The sequence below is a fragment of the Nicotiana tomentosiformis genome, chromosome 9 (assembly GCF_000390325.3).
Source record: "Nicotiana tomentosiformis chromosome 9, ASM39032v3, whole genome shotgun sequence".
Lineage (NCBI taxonomy): Eukaryota > Viridiplantae > Streptophyta > Magnoliopsida > Solanales > Solanaceae > Nicotiana > Nicotiana tomentosiformis.
In genome coordinates, this window is record NC_090820.1 from 19,898,635 (window position 1) to 19,913,309 (window position 14,675).

At 40.1% G+C, this 14,675-nt stretch overlaps 1 protein-coding gene across 1 annotated transcript; it reads right to left on the reverse strand.

The window, feature by feature from the left end:
• Positions 1-368: 368 nt before the first annotated feature.
• LOC138898455 (uncharacterized) lies at positions 369-692 on the reverse strand. Its single transcript, XM_070184522.1, has one exon. The coding sequence runs from the start codon at positions 690-692 to the stop codon at positions 369-371; it is 324 nt and encodes a 107-aa protein (XP_070040623.1).
• Positions 693-14,675: the final 13,983 nt, after the last annotated feature.

Below are 14,675 nucleotides of genomic sequence, written 5' to 3' on the forward strand. Positions count from 1 at the left end.
ATACAAAACATCACCCTAATAGACTAAAACTTCTACCCTATACAGAAAAACCTATGATAAAGAAGTCTCCAGTAGTGCGAGGTGAACTGCTTACCTCGATCAGCAATGATGGACATGGGCACACCGTGAAGATGGACGATCTCGTGGATGTAGATCTCAGATAACCGCCCTGAAGAGTAGGTAATTTCCACCGGAATGAAATGTGTTGACTTGGTCAACCTGTCCACAATGACCCATACCGCATCGAACTTTTTCTGAGTCCGTGGGAGCCCAACTAAAAATTCCATGGTAACATACTCCCACTTCCACTCAGGAATCTCCAGCCTCTAAAGTAAACCCCTAGGCCTTTGATGCTCGTACTTTACTTGCTAACAATTCAGAAACTGAGCTACATATGCAACTATATCCTTCTTCATTCTGCTCCACCAATAATCCTGCCGCAAGTCCTGATACATCTTAGCGGCACCCGAATTAATGGAATACCGGGAACCATGGGCCTCCTTAAGAATCAACTCACGAAGCCCATCCACATTGGGCACACAAATCCGACGCTGCATCCGTAGAAACCCATCATCTCCAATAGTAACCTGCTTGGGACTACCGTACCGCACCGTGTCCTTAAAGACAAGCAAATGGGGTTCATCATACTGACGCTCTATGATGCGCTCATACAAAGAAGCCCAGGAGACCATGGAAGCTTGAACATGATTGTGCTACGGAGCACCTAACTCACAAACTAGTTGGCCAAAGCCCGAACAACTGATACTAATGGCCTCTCCCCAACTGGAATATACACAAGGCTGCCCATACTCACAACCTTTCTACTCAAGGTATCGGCCACCACATTGGCCTTCCCGGGATGATACAAAATGGTGATATCATAGTCTTTCAATAGCTCTAACCACCTCCTCTGCCTCAAGTTGAGATCCTTTAGCTTAAAACAATCCTGTAGACTCCGATGATCCGTGAATACCTCACGTGGCACACCATAAAGATAGTGCCTCCAAATCATCAATGCATGAACAATGGTTTCCAACTCTATGTCATTTATAGGGTAATTCTTCCCATGAACCTTCAACTACCGCGACGTGTATGCAATAACCGTGTCACCCTACATCAATACTGCACCGAGCCCAATGCATGATGTGTCATAATACACCGTGTAGGATCCTGAACCACTGGGCAACACTAACACTGGCACCGTAATAAAAACAGTTTTGAGCTTCTTAAAACTAACCTCACACTCATCCGACTACCTAAATGGAGCACCATTTTGGGTTAATCTAATCAATGGGGCAGCTATGGATGAAAACCCCTCCACGAACTAGCGATAATAACCTGCCAAACTGATGTGTCATAGAATTGCGGCACTTTTGATACTAATTACAAAGACTTTTGGCTGCTTGAAAATAATTTTGAGTCATTTATTATATAGTGTTGGTGTTTTGCAGAAAACCAGACTTGAAAAATCAAGAACACAAAAAAGATAACAAAATCTCATAGAAGGGCACAAATGCGGTAGGTTTGCGACCGCAAAAGTGATGTGCTGGCCGTAGACCAACCGTAGAGTGAAGCAGTCCATCCCAGTTCCGAGAGTAGATTTTGTGGTCCATTGTGCGGCCAAATAATTCTTTTGTGGACTGCATAATGATCTCACAAATGCAAAAAACGTTTTTGTGAAAATGATTTTACAGTACCAAATGCGGTAGCGAAATCAATGTGCTGACCGCACAACAGAAGTGCGATGGAAATTTGGAGAACCAAGCAATCAACTTTGCGAAGGAATTAAAGATATGCGGGCCGCGAAAGTGTTCTGCGACGCATTCTGTGATTGCAAACTTGATCTGCAGGGTTATTTTTTGTCAGTTTTTGACTCTGAGATTTATCCCATTATAAATAGAATAACTAGGGTTTTTGTGGGACATCTTGTCAAAAAAGGGCTACACTTAGAGCATTGAATGCACCATTATTTTGGAAGCTTTTGAAGAGAGAATCTTGTCATATTTTTAAGCTTTATGACTATATTTAATACTTTGTTCTTGGATTCTAGTATGAGTAGCTAGTTTTAAATACTAAGGTTGTGGACCCTAAATGGGTGTAATGTTAAAGGGTGTTTACCATTGAATATATATATATATATAATGTTTGATATCTATTCATTTCTCATGCTTCATTTATTATTGATGGTTGCAAATATTGACTAATGTCATTTCACTCTATCTTTACCTGAAAAAGTGGGTTAGGGTTTTGTAGAATTGAATACCAAAAACCTAAGGCTTTAAACCTTATTTAATAGAACCTCTTAGGAATAAGTGGATTCTATTTAGCATATTTTGGTTGTTCTTAATTGTAACTATTTTATATTTGGGAAAATCATAAAGAGAAAATACTACCTAACTATTGGGAAATATTGGGTAGTCATTTAGGAACCATTTGCATATCAAAGGACATTCCATTAGCAATATATCATATTAACACCGATAGCATTACATTCCATTGATGCGGACACAACCTTGGTTTCCTTAATCAAATTAATTACATTCTCGTAACAAACTAGTTTTCTTGACAATTAACAATTACAACACTCGCTTTTTAAACTAACGGAGTAGGATTACGACTTAAGTCAAGTTTCACACTATTCAAGTAACCTTTTCACACCTATTCCCTGTGGGATTTGACCCCAACCTAGTTGGGTTATTATATTCAATATCGACCGCCTTACACCATTTATTTAGCTGTAATTTGAGTGTATCAAATTTTGGCGTTGTTGCCGGGGAATATGATTTTGAAATCACTAATTAGTGTGTGCTTTACTTTACATCTTCTTATATTCCATCACACTTTGTTTGCTTTGCTTGGTGTCACTAGGTAAACATGGGCGAGCCGGAATAAGAGAATATTTTGCGGATATAGATGAATATATTGAGGATACAAATGCCATTGTCCCTCCAAGAGTTGATGCTGCCACCATCAAAGTGGAACACAGTCTAATCCTAATGCTCAAGGCAGAGGGTTTTTTTGGAAATTCCACAGATGATGATCTGACACAACATCTCAGAAATATTTTGGGTGTGTGTGCGATGCACAATCAGAATCATGTCTCAGATGATTCCCTAAGATTGAGGGTATTCAAGTACTCTCTAACTGGAGAGGCAAGACATTGGATCCAAAATCTACCGCCTAATTCCATTCATACTTGGCCTGAACTTGTCCGAGCTTTCCTAGCAAAATTGTTTCCGCAAAGCAAGAAGTCCGAGCTCCAGGATAAAATTTTCTTCTTCAAGCAATTACCGAGAGAGAATCTACATGAGGCATGGGTCAATTCAAGCTATATTTAGTGAGGTCGCCGAATCATGGTTTTCCAGATAATATCTTGTTGGAGAAGTTTTACATGGGATTGGATCCTATGAATCAATCCGTAGCCAAAAATGTAGCTGATGGATCCTTTATGGATAAAACATTTGCAAGGGTCACACAAATCCTTGACAAGATGGCAGAACATAATCAAGCTTGTCACTCGGAAGACACCACGGGTGGAATTGCATATGGTACTCATACATTTACCAACATAAGTAAGGAGAACCAAGAAAGAGATCAAGTAATTTCCGGGCTTGCCACCAAGGTCAATGTGTTGACGAAAATGTTAATTTAAAGCCAAACAAAAAAAGTGAATGTGTGGAAGATGTTCGACCCATGTCAAATGAGGATTACGAAGAAGCAAACTATGTCAACAATTTTCAAGGAGGTTATCAAAGACAACCCTACCAAGGTTCAGGACAACAAAACCAATGGAGGTCTAACCCGCAAGGGAAAGGCAATGAACAATGGCAAAATGACCGAGGTAGTTCAAATCAAGGAAATTGGAGTAACAACAACAACTTTTTAAATCGGAGTTCAAACCCCTATGTTCCACCAAAGGGGCACTATTCTAACTCCCCACATTGGAAGGAAAGTTCTTCAAGTGAGTCAAAGTTAGAAAACATACTTGAACGAGTATTGCAAAATCAAGAGAGATCTGACACTTCGATGAAGAATATGACCGAGCTTGTGAGTTCTTATACCGCATCCATTAAAAAGTTGGAAATGAAAATGAGAGATCTCTCAAGAGACCAAAATTTGAAGCAAAAGGCACACTCCCAAGCGACACAATTGCAAACCGAAAAGGTAGTGGGAGTGGTCCGACTTCTCATTGTATGGAAATCACAACTCGAAGAGGGAAACTACTTCATGGTGTGAAATAGAAAGTGGTCGGAGTGGAAGATTCTGAACAATAAGTCGAGACACAAGTTGAGGTGCCAATTGTTGTTGAAGTTGAAACACTCCAGAAGAAGGAGAGAACTCAATAAGTGAACCATGAAGAGGTTATGTAAAAGGTAATAGAGGCACAAAAATTCTAGAACCAATTCCTAGGCATCCTCCTACATTCCCTCAATGACCTGCTAGAAAGGTTGATGATAGCAAACTCGAGAAGTTCTATGACATTCTCAAGCAATTATTAGTGAACATTCCATTTGTGGAAGCATTTCAAGAGATGTCGGGTTTTGCTAAGTACCTGAAAGCCGTGATAACTAAAAATAGAACCACCAAGAATGAAGTGGTGAATGTGACTCACCGGGTTATTTCAATCATTGCAACAACCACCATCCAAAAGAAAGAGGACCCGACAACCTTCACCATTCCATGCACGAGCCCTTTGTGATAATGGGGCTAGCATCAACTTAATTCCCCTTTCTATTTACAAGCAAGAGAGATTAGGTATTCCTAGGACTACAAGTATGAGGTTGCAAATGGCTGATCGTTCAATAAAATGACCGGTGGGAATTGTTGATGAGGTTCTTGTGAAAGTGGGGAAGTTTCTCCTTCCTTCCCACTTTGTTATCCTTGATTGTTCTATTTATAAAGAAATCTCTATCATCTTGGGGAGACCATTCCTTGCTACCGGGAGGGCACTCATGTACCCGAAACGAAATGAGATCAAGTTGCGAGTTAATGATGAAGAAGTTAGCTTTCAAGAGAGTAAAGGCATGAAATTACCACATGCATACGAAAGTATCTCAGTAATTGATGTTGTTTATGAGGTAGAGGATGTAGTCTAGGTGAAGATGGAAGAGGAATGCCTTGGTGAGGCATTGGCAGCTATTTTGGTGAATTTTGATGGTGAAGACATGGAAGGATACATGGAATCGGTGAATGCAATTGAAGGGCTTGGGTCCTACACTTATGCACCAAATAAGCTTTATCTTGACTTAGAGAATAGAGTCACCCCTCCCGCTAAGCCTTCAATTATCGAGCCACCACAACTTGAGATCAAGCCACTTCCACCGCACTTAAGGTATAAATTTTTTGGCTCTAATGAACCTCTACCCGTAATTGTTTCTTCTTTATTGAATGATGCGCAGATTGAACACTTATTGGATGTCTTGAGAGAGCACATGCAAGCCATTGGTTGGACTATAGAGGATATTCGAGGGATTTCCGCCGGAATTTGTGAGCACGAGATACAGTTGGATGAAAAGAGAAAACCTAGCATGGAGCATCAAAGAAGGTTAAATCCTTCCATGCAAGAGGTGGTGAAGAAAGAAATCATAAAATGGTTGGATTTCGGGGTTGTCTATCCTATTTCTGATAGTCCATTGGTGAGTCCGGTGCAATGTGTGCTAAAGAAAGGGGGCATGACTATGATTAAAAATGACAAAAATGAACTCATCCCAATGAGGACAGTAACCGGGTGGAGAGTTTGCATGGACTACCGGAAGCTCAATAATGCTACTTGCAAAGACCATTTCCCTATGACTTTTATTTATTAAATGCTTGATCGTCTAGCGGGAAGGTCATTTTATTGGTTCTTGGATGGTTATTCCGGCTACAACCAAATCAACATCGCCTTAGAGGATCAAGAAAAGACAACAGTCACATGCCCGTATGGGACCTTTGCCTTTAGCCGGATGCCATTTGGGCTATGCAATGCCCCGGCTACCTTTCAACAATGCATGATGTCAATATTCTCAGACATGGTGGACGATTTCTTAGAGGTGTTAATGGATGAATTTTTTGTAGTAGGTGATTCCTTTGAGCATTGCCTTGACAACCTTAGGCAAGTGCTCAACAAATGTAAGGAAACAAACCTTGTACTAAATTATGAAAAATGCCACTTCATGGTGGACTAGATTATTGATATGGGCTACCAAATTTCCAAGCAAGGCATAGAGGTTGATCAGGAAAAGATCGAGATCATTTCCAAGCTTCCTCCTCCCACTTCGGTAAAAGGCGTTCAGAGATATTTGGGGCATGCCGGGTTTTATAGGTGATTTATCAAAGACTTCTATAAAATTGCAAGCCCCATGCGCAAGCTCATTGAAAAGGGTGCAAAGTTTGAGTTCAATGAGAAGTGCCTCAAAGCTTTTGAGGAATTGAAAGCAAGGCTCACCACGTCACCTATTATTGTCACACCCGATTGGTCTCTTCCATTTGAACTCATGTGTGACGCCAGTGGTGTAGCTACTGGAGCAGTACTTGGTCAATAGAATAACAAGATTATTCATCCTGTCTACTAGGCAATCAAGACAATCAATGGAGCACAAATGAATTACATTGTGACGGAGCGAGAACTACTTGCTATTGTCTATGCTTTTGAAAAAGTCTGGGCCTAATTGTTGGGCTCCAAAGTGATAGTTTACACCGATCATGCTGCTCTCCGCTACCTTATGGCAAAGAAGGATGCTAAACCAAGATTCATTAGGCGGGTTCTTTTATTACAAGAGTTTGACTTTGAAGTCAAAGATCGGAAAGGAACACCGAACCAAGTTGTGGATCACTTGTATAGGCTTGAACAGGCAGGGACACCAAAAGAAGATATTGAAATTAAAGATGCCTTTCCAGATGAACATATATTGGCACTATCTATCACTTTCACTCCTTGGTATGCCGGCATTTCTAATTTCTTGGTTAGTGACCTTATCCTCTACGGATCGGAAGCTTATCAAAAGAAAAAGTTCTTGCAAGAGCGTAGGAAATACTATTGGGAGGAACCATTTTTGTTCCGGATTTATGCCGACAACATCATTCGGCATTGTGTTATAGAAGATGAGGTAATTTAAATTTTCAAAGCATGTCATGACTCCCCAGTAGGGGCCACCACGGTGGATATCGTATTGCATCAAAAGTGCTTGAATGTGGCTATTATTGGCCATCGATCTACCAAGATGCAAACCAAATGGTCAAGGCATATCATCAATGTGAAAGACAAGGGTCAATTTCTAGAAGGCATGAGATGCCTATAAACTTTGTGATGAAGGTAGAGATCTTTGATGTGTGGGGGATAGATTTTATGGGTCCCTTCGTCAGCTCATACGTCATGACATATGTCTTGGTAGTAGTAGATTATGTCTCCATATGGGTCGAGGCAATTTCCTTGTCGAAAAATGAGGCCAGGAGTGTAACCGCCTTTTTGAAGAAGAACATATTTACTCGGTTTGGAACCCCCAAGGGCCATCCTTAGTGATGGTGGTTCTTACTTTTGCAACAAAGTTGTTTCCCGAGTTGCTCGAAAAATATGGAGTTAAGCACAAGGTGGCCACCCCTTATCATCCTCAGTCGAGCGGTCAAGTTGAAGTTTCCAACCGGGAGATCAAAGAAGCTAGATGATGCATTGTTGGCATATCACATAACATTTAAGACTACTATTGGCACCTCACCATATCGGTTGGTTTTTTCTAAGGCGTGTCACTTGCCAATGCAGCTTGAACACAAAGCTATGTGGGCATTGAAAAATTTAAATCTTGACTGGGCCGAAGCTGCTAATCAAAGGATGATACAACTCACCGAGATGGAAGAATTTCGTTTTCATGCCTATGAGAATGCAGCCATGTATAAGGAAAGAATGAACTTTGTACATGACAAGAAGATTTTGAAATGGGAATTTAAATCTGGTGACTTGGTCTTACTCTTAAACTCAAGACTGATGCTCTTTCTGGGAAAACTAAAATCCAAATGTTCTGGCCTGTTCAAATTGTGAATGTGTCTTCCTATGAAGCTATTGTATTGGAATCCGAGGATAGGACTCGAACCTTCAAAGTAAATGGCCAAAGGATCAAGCACTACCTCAGAACCATTGGAGAAAGGCACATGGTCGAACAATGCACACTAAAGGATGGTCGTACACCAACACCCACCACTGATTAGCCAAAATTGAGGCAACATCGTCGTGTTGCGATGTTAAATCAAGTGCTTCGTGAGAGCCAACCCATGTGTGGTAACACTTTTTGGTTAGATTTTAATTTTGGTAAGTTTATTTGTAAGTGTTGAGCAGTTTGACGTGTGTGTTAGAATGCAGGCGACACAAAATACATGGACACATGATGCAAAGGCAGAGGAAAATGAAGGAAAGCAAGCCAAGCTTCAGCTGTATTCTGCGGCAACATATGCGACCGCATAATGATCGCAGAAAGAAATGCAAACTGGCTATAATAAATACGGTGACAATTCACTTTATGCAGCCCGCATAATGATTATGAAACCGCATAAATGGTAACAAATATGTGCGCACCACTCAGTTACTAACCCATCGCATAACACATATGCGGCCGCATAATATGTTATGCGATGCACTGCTTCACCGCGAACCTCACAGGTATTAAGCCCTAAGTCCCTCGCTCATTTCCATCTTTCATTTATACTCCCACACATACGGGCACAGAGCATAACCCAAAATAAAAGAAATAAAATACCAAAACATTGAGGAAAAAAAAAACATTGAATTGAAAAGGAGAGGCTTACCTTGCTCGCGATTCATACCGCAGTTCTCAACCTTATGATATCTGGTATGCTCATCTCCAACCATTCTCTTGCTTAAGTTAATCTGGTATATTTATGATTGTCTGCTTTCACCCATATACCCTCCTCTTTATTCCCAACTCGTTGATGTGAGAAATCAAATTTGAATGCTTATAGTGGATATCAACATTGGGGGAAACCATAGGTTGTGGGTAAATCCAATTTGGGGGTTAGAAATAAGGGGATTGATTTGAGTAGGGGGGGTTGGTACTTTGTGCAAATAAGCAATAGGTATTGGTGTATAATGCTTTTTTTTTCATGACTTTAAAAAAACAATTTCTACTGAGTGTGCATCAAGGCCTGTGAGTGTATTTTTAAGTTGAGACGATGATCTTTGGGGTCCACATAACTGTTTTGCGGTCCGCAAAGTCATCGCATTATGCATGATAGGAAGATTTATAAAAGGTCCATATGCGGTTGCATTTGCGGCAGTAGAAACGATTTGCAGACCGCACAATGATCGAGGCAAATGCAGAAAAAAAGCTAAATTTGAAGAACAAAATGCGACTGATCTGTGGTCGCACAATTGTTCTGCGGCCACTTCTGCAGACCGCATAATTTGTTTTGCTTCTGTGGGTTGTAATATGCAAAATGTTTTGCGGCTCGCAGAATTGTTCTGCGATCGCCTAACTGGTCGCAGAACCTTATTTATTTTTTATTTCTTTTTGAAAATGTTACACATGCCATATCTTGTAGTCAATCCTTGATTAATTGACATGAATCGCGAGAACCCCTCGCTCGAGGAAAGAAATGAGTTGTTGTTATAATTCCACAATCACAGCAATCCAAACACAAACGACCTGACACATCCAGAAATACATCTGAGCATTCCTCCCAGTCTAAAGAGGAGGAGGCACAAATTGACCTTGCGCCACCAGCTGACCTCCATGCCAAAGCACGCCGAAAATGTGGTGAAGATCTCAGGTTTGGGATTTCCTGCTCTTTGACTCTGTACAGATATGTCCTGGCAAAAAGTAAAATCCTCGATGAAAAGTAGCTAGTCTTGAACGGTTTAAAAGAACTCTAACCCTGTGTGCTAGAAAACATCAAAAAGAGGGGATGAGACTTCTTTATTAATGTTCCGACTAAGTACAACGAGACGCTAATTAGGGAATTTTATGTTGTATATGTTGCATCCAGGAACGCAGAACAAAAGAGAAACTGTATATTCTTAGGCTCTGTCGTAGTCCAAGGAGTTGAAATACTATATGATCCCTTATCAAGCAATGATGTATATTTCGAGGAATGGGATCTAGGAACCGCAGAATTTGACGCAATGATTGAAAATAAGCAATACGAGCGTGCTTGGGTAGCCTCTGTCATAGCTAACGGAACTCCATCCTGGATTGCATCGTGCCAAAGGATTCACAAGAGGGATCTTACCCAAGAAGGCCAGTATTGGCTAAGTTTTGTCTATTTTCGTATAATGCCCGCGAAAAATGAAACCGACATAATTATCGAGAAGGAAATCCTCAATGCTTTTCCATGCTTATTCCATGCTTTGAGTAAAGCTACCACAATTTCTCCTTTCCCCAAACATGACCACCTAGAAAATGCTATTCAGCATATTGACATCACTTAGATCAATGATGCTGCGGATAAAGTGACCGAAGATCGACCAGAGCAATCACTCACTCCCCCTCCAGCCTCAGCGACACCTATTGCCTCATCAGTGCCAGGCACTTTGTCTGTACCGGCTACCTCCACATCCACTCCCAGACCAGCTATTGTGACACCACCTGTATCACTGCATGCACACTCAAAACTTGGTCTACTGACACGACATACAAATTCCAAAGTAGACAAATTGGCAAAAGAACTTCCATATCTCATCCGGTAAGCATTGGAACCGCTTCAAACCTCAATGAGTGAACTTCAAAAATAACATCTATCATATGAGGATCAAATCAAGAATTTTGAAGTACTCCTTGAGAGGGTTGAGCGAGGTGGAGCTGGGGACATGCCTCAACTCAAAAAGGATGTAGTTGAGTTCAAGTGAGTGCTGCATAAGATGCAGCCACTGGAGTTTGATTTGACCTCCCTTTTTCCAGTGGAAGGGAGGCAGGGCATTGGCACCTCTCATGTACCAAGCCTCGATTTGGATTTCACAAACCTCATATTAGTTGAGGTGGCCCATGATAGTGAGACCTCATAAGTCCGGACTCCGGTGTGCACATTGATGATCAATCAAAAGAGGAATCTCCATGGTCTGATGAGGAAAATGATGAGGAAAAAACTGATAAGGAGGGGTTACTTGAGGTGGGTGATGATCATAGGGACAACAGAGGCAAACATGTTGTTGTTTCTGCTGAGGAACTGGGTGAGGAAGATGAAGATGTGCAGACAGTCATCGCACACTCCCTTGCAGATATGGTCGCCAAAGCTACAACTACGACCACGTACCCATCATCGAGTGAGGCTAGCAGCTCCCAGGTCCATGATCTTGCTCCGCAAATGGCGAAGCTTCCTACTTTGGTCTCGGACACCACTATCCAGTAAGAGGTTCTGCCCACTGCCTCCACAATGTCAGCTTCTGGCCCCTACGGCTTCCTCTGATGTTCCATCCACTGTCCATTCAGAGGATCCACCCAATGCCTCCACAGTGTTAGCTCCCAGCCCCACAAGCACCTAGTGCGCCCGAAGAAGCCCCGAAACTTTGCTATTACATTCCCAATGCATTGGGGAAAATGCATGCTCTTCGGTTGAAGGGGGTATTAAAATTTTTGCAACTTATATATAAACTCTTAATCTTAATAGTGTAGATTTGTATATAGCAATGAATTCCCCTTGTAATAGTAGAACCATGGCGGTAGCACAAAACGTTTTGACTTGTTTGGTGCTTTTGTTCTACCTTCAAACATGTTATAAGTTTTTTTTTGAATAAATTTCACCATTTAAATTTTGTTAACAAACGGTTAGTCATTATTGTGAAATCAAGGCTCGCACTTTGACTTTGTGCTTACTTAGAATATCAAATTTCATGTGATGAATCTTTGAGTTGCCTTGTATTCGCTTGAGGGCTGAAATTATGCCGATTCGAACAGTTCATGCATTGTGAGTGGGTGAGAATTGTGCAAATAATGCATATGCTCAACTTGTAATGTCTAGAACTTGCCCGGTTGGTTTCTCAATGCAAATCTCAGGTTGATGATTGGGTGTTGAAATGATCTTAGGCTCTCTTTGTGATTGCTAACTAATTTTTGACAGAATTGACTTCCTTAGTGCATTTATTATCCTAGTTACCCCTCGTCGAGGCTACTATATTTCAAACCTTTACACCTTTTTGAAATAATTCCCTCTTTTGAACCCGTACCTCCTTAAATGATTAAGAATGAGGCTAAAAACCTAAGTTGGGGGGTGTTTGTGTTAATTGGAAATTGGTAAGTTTATACATTATGTGTAGAAGAAAATACCTCAATGTTGTGTGGATGAAGATATTCAAGCTCCAAAAGAAAAATAAAAGAAAATATATGTATATATACAAAAGAAATATGTTTGTGGAGTCTTGTGAAAATTAAAGAGATACTTTGAGGTGGTTCTATTTCGGTAACTAGAAGTCAATAAGGGCTATGTTGTTCAAAAAGAAGCAATGTGTATGTAGCGTTCAAGGAGGGTACAATCACTATATTCCCAAATATTTGTCCAACTTGTCCCGAAGCCTACACTACATATGGACAAACATATGGACTGATACTTATAGCACTTAGAATTCTTTCTGAGTGCAAGAGTGTTTGATTGTATCCCCTGTACATATTTGTTGAGTTGTGGATTTTCTTTGATGTGAGCAAGCATGAATTGTAAGATTTAGCATAAGTTAGGTCTCTTGACGTAGGATACAAGTACATATCTAGTTGTGGGTAGCAATCTGTCATTGCTCTTGAGGCTCGGCGCTTACAAACTGATTAATCGAACTGTTAAATGATCTTTGTCTTGGAAAAAGGGCAAATAAATGTAGTTACATGCTTCTTAGCTAAAAGTCAGCACCATCTATAGTCACTGCTACTTTTTGATCAGTCGGAAGTAGATTAGTATTTGGTAGGCTGACTTTGTTTTAGTTGCTTGAGGGAAAGCCAGAGTCTAAGTTGGGGTGTTGATGTGCCGTAATTACATAGACTTTAGTTCATCTTTTAAAGAATTTTGAGTCATTTCTTATGTAGTGTTGGTCTTTTGCAGAAACTAGACTTGAAGAACCAAGAAATGCGGCAAGTTTGCGACCGCAAAAGTGATGTGCGGGCCGTTGACGAACCGCAGAGGGAAATAGTCCATCCCAGTTCTGAGAGTACATTTTGCGGTCCATTATACAGTCGCATAACACTTGTGAGGACCGCATAATGATCGCACAAATACAAAAAGAGTTTATTTGAAAATGATTTTGCAGTACCAAATGTTGTCGCGAAATAAATGTGCGGACCGCATAACATAAGTGCGATGCAAAACTAGAGAACTGAGCAATCAACTCTGCGAAGGAATTAAGGATATGCGGGCCGCGAAAGTGTTCTGCGACCCATTCTGTGGTCACAGACTTGATCAACAGGGTTATTTTTGTCACTTTTTGACCCTGACATTTAGCCCATTATAAATAGAATAACTAGGGTTTTTGTGGGACATCTTGTCAAAAAAAGGGGCTACACTTAGAGCAATTAATGCACCATAATTTTGGAAGCTTATGAAGAGAGAATCTTGTCATCTTTGTAAGCTTTATGACTTTATTTAACATTTTGTTCTTGGATTCTAGTATGAGTAGCTAGTTCTAAATACTAAGGTGGTGGACCCTAAATGGGTGTAATGTTAATGGGTGTTTACCATTGAATATATATATATATATATATATATATATATATATATATATATATATATATATATATATATATATATATATATATATATATAATGGTTGGTATCTATTAATTTCTCATGCTTCATTTATTGTTGATGGTTGCAAACATTGACTAATGCCATTTCACTCTATCATTACCTGAAAAAGTGGGTTAGGATTTTGTAGAATTGAATAGCAAAAACTTGAGGCTTTAAACCTTGTTTAATAGAATCGCTTAGGAATAAGTGGGTTCTATCTGGCATATATTGGTTGTTCTTAATTGCAACTCTTTTATATTTGGGAAATTATAAAGAGAAAATACTACCTAACTATTGGAAAATATTGGGTAGTCATTTAGGAACCATTTGCATATATAAGGACCTTCCTGTAGCAATATATCATATTAACACTGATAGCATTACATTCCATTGATGGGAACACAACCTTGGTTTCCTTAATCAAATTAATTAGAATCTTTAAACAAAATAGTTTTCTTGATAATTCACAATTACAACACTCGCTTTATAAACTAAAGGAGTAGGATTACGACTTAAGTAAAGTTTCACACTATTCAAATAAACTTTTCACATCTATTCCCTATGGGATTCGACCCCAAGCTAGTTGGGTTATTATTTTTGACATCGACCGCCTTACACCATTTATTTAGGTGTAATTTGAGGGTATCACAAACCCAGGAAGCTCCAAATCTATGTAGCTGAAGTAGGTCTAGGCCAGTTCTGAACTGCCTCAATCTTCCTAGGACATACTCTTATGCCCTATGCAGATCCAACATGCACCAAGAAGGCTATCTCTCAGGATCTGAAGTACAATACAAAGATGTTGCTCATGCTCCTCTCAACTACGGGAGTAGATCAAGATATCATCAATGAATACGATCACAAATGAATCCAAATAGGGATTGAATACCCGGTTAATCAAATCTAGAAATGTTGTTGGGGCATTTGTCAACCCAAATGACATCACTAGGAATGCATAATGACCATACCGATTCCAGAAAGCTGTCTTA

What these genes read in the sequence shown, in the direction of transcription:
- LOC138898455 (XM_070184522.1), bottom strand. Translation starts at nt 692, where the DNA reads ATGGTCTCCTGGGCTTCTTTGTATGAGCGCATCATAGAGCGTCAGTAT.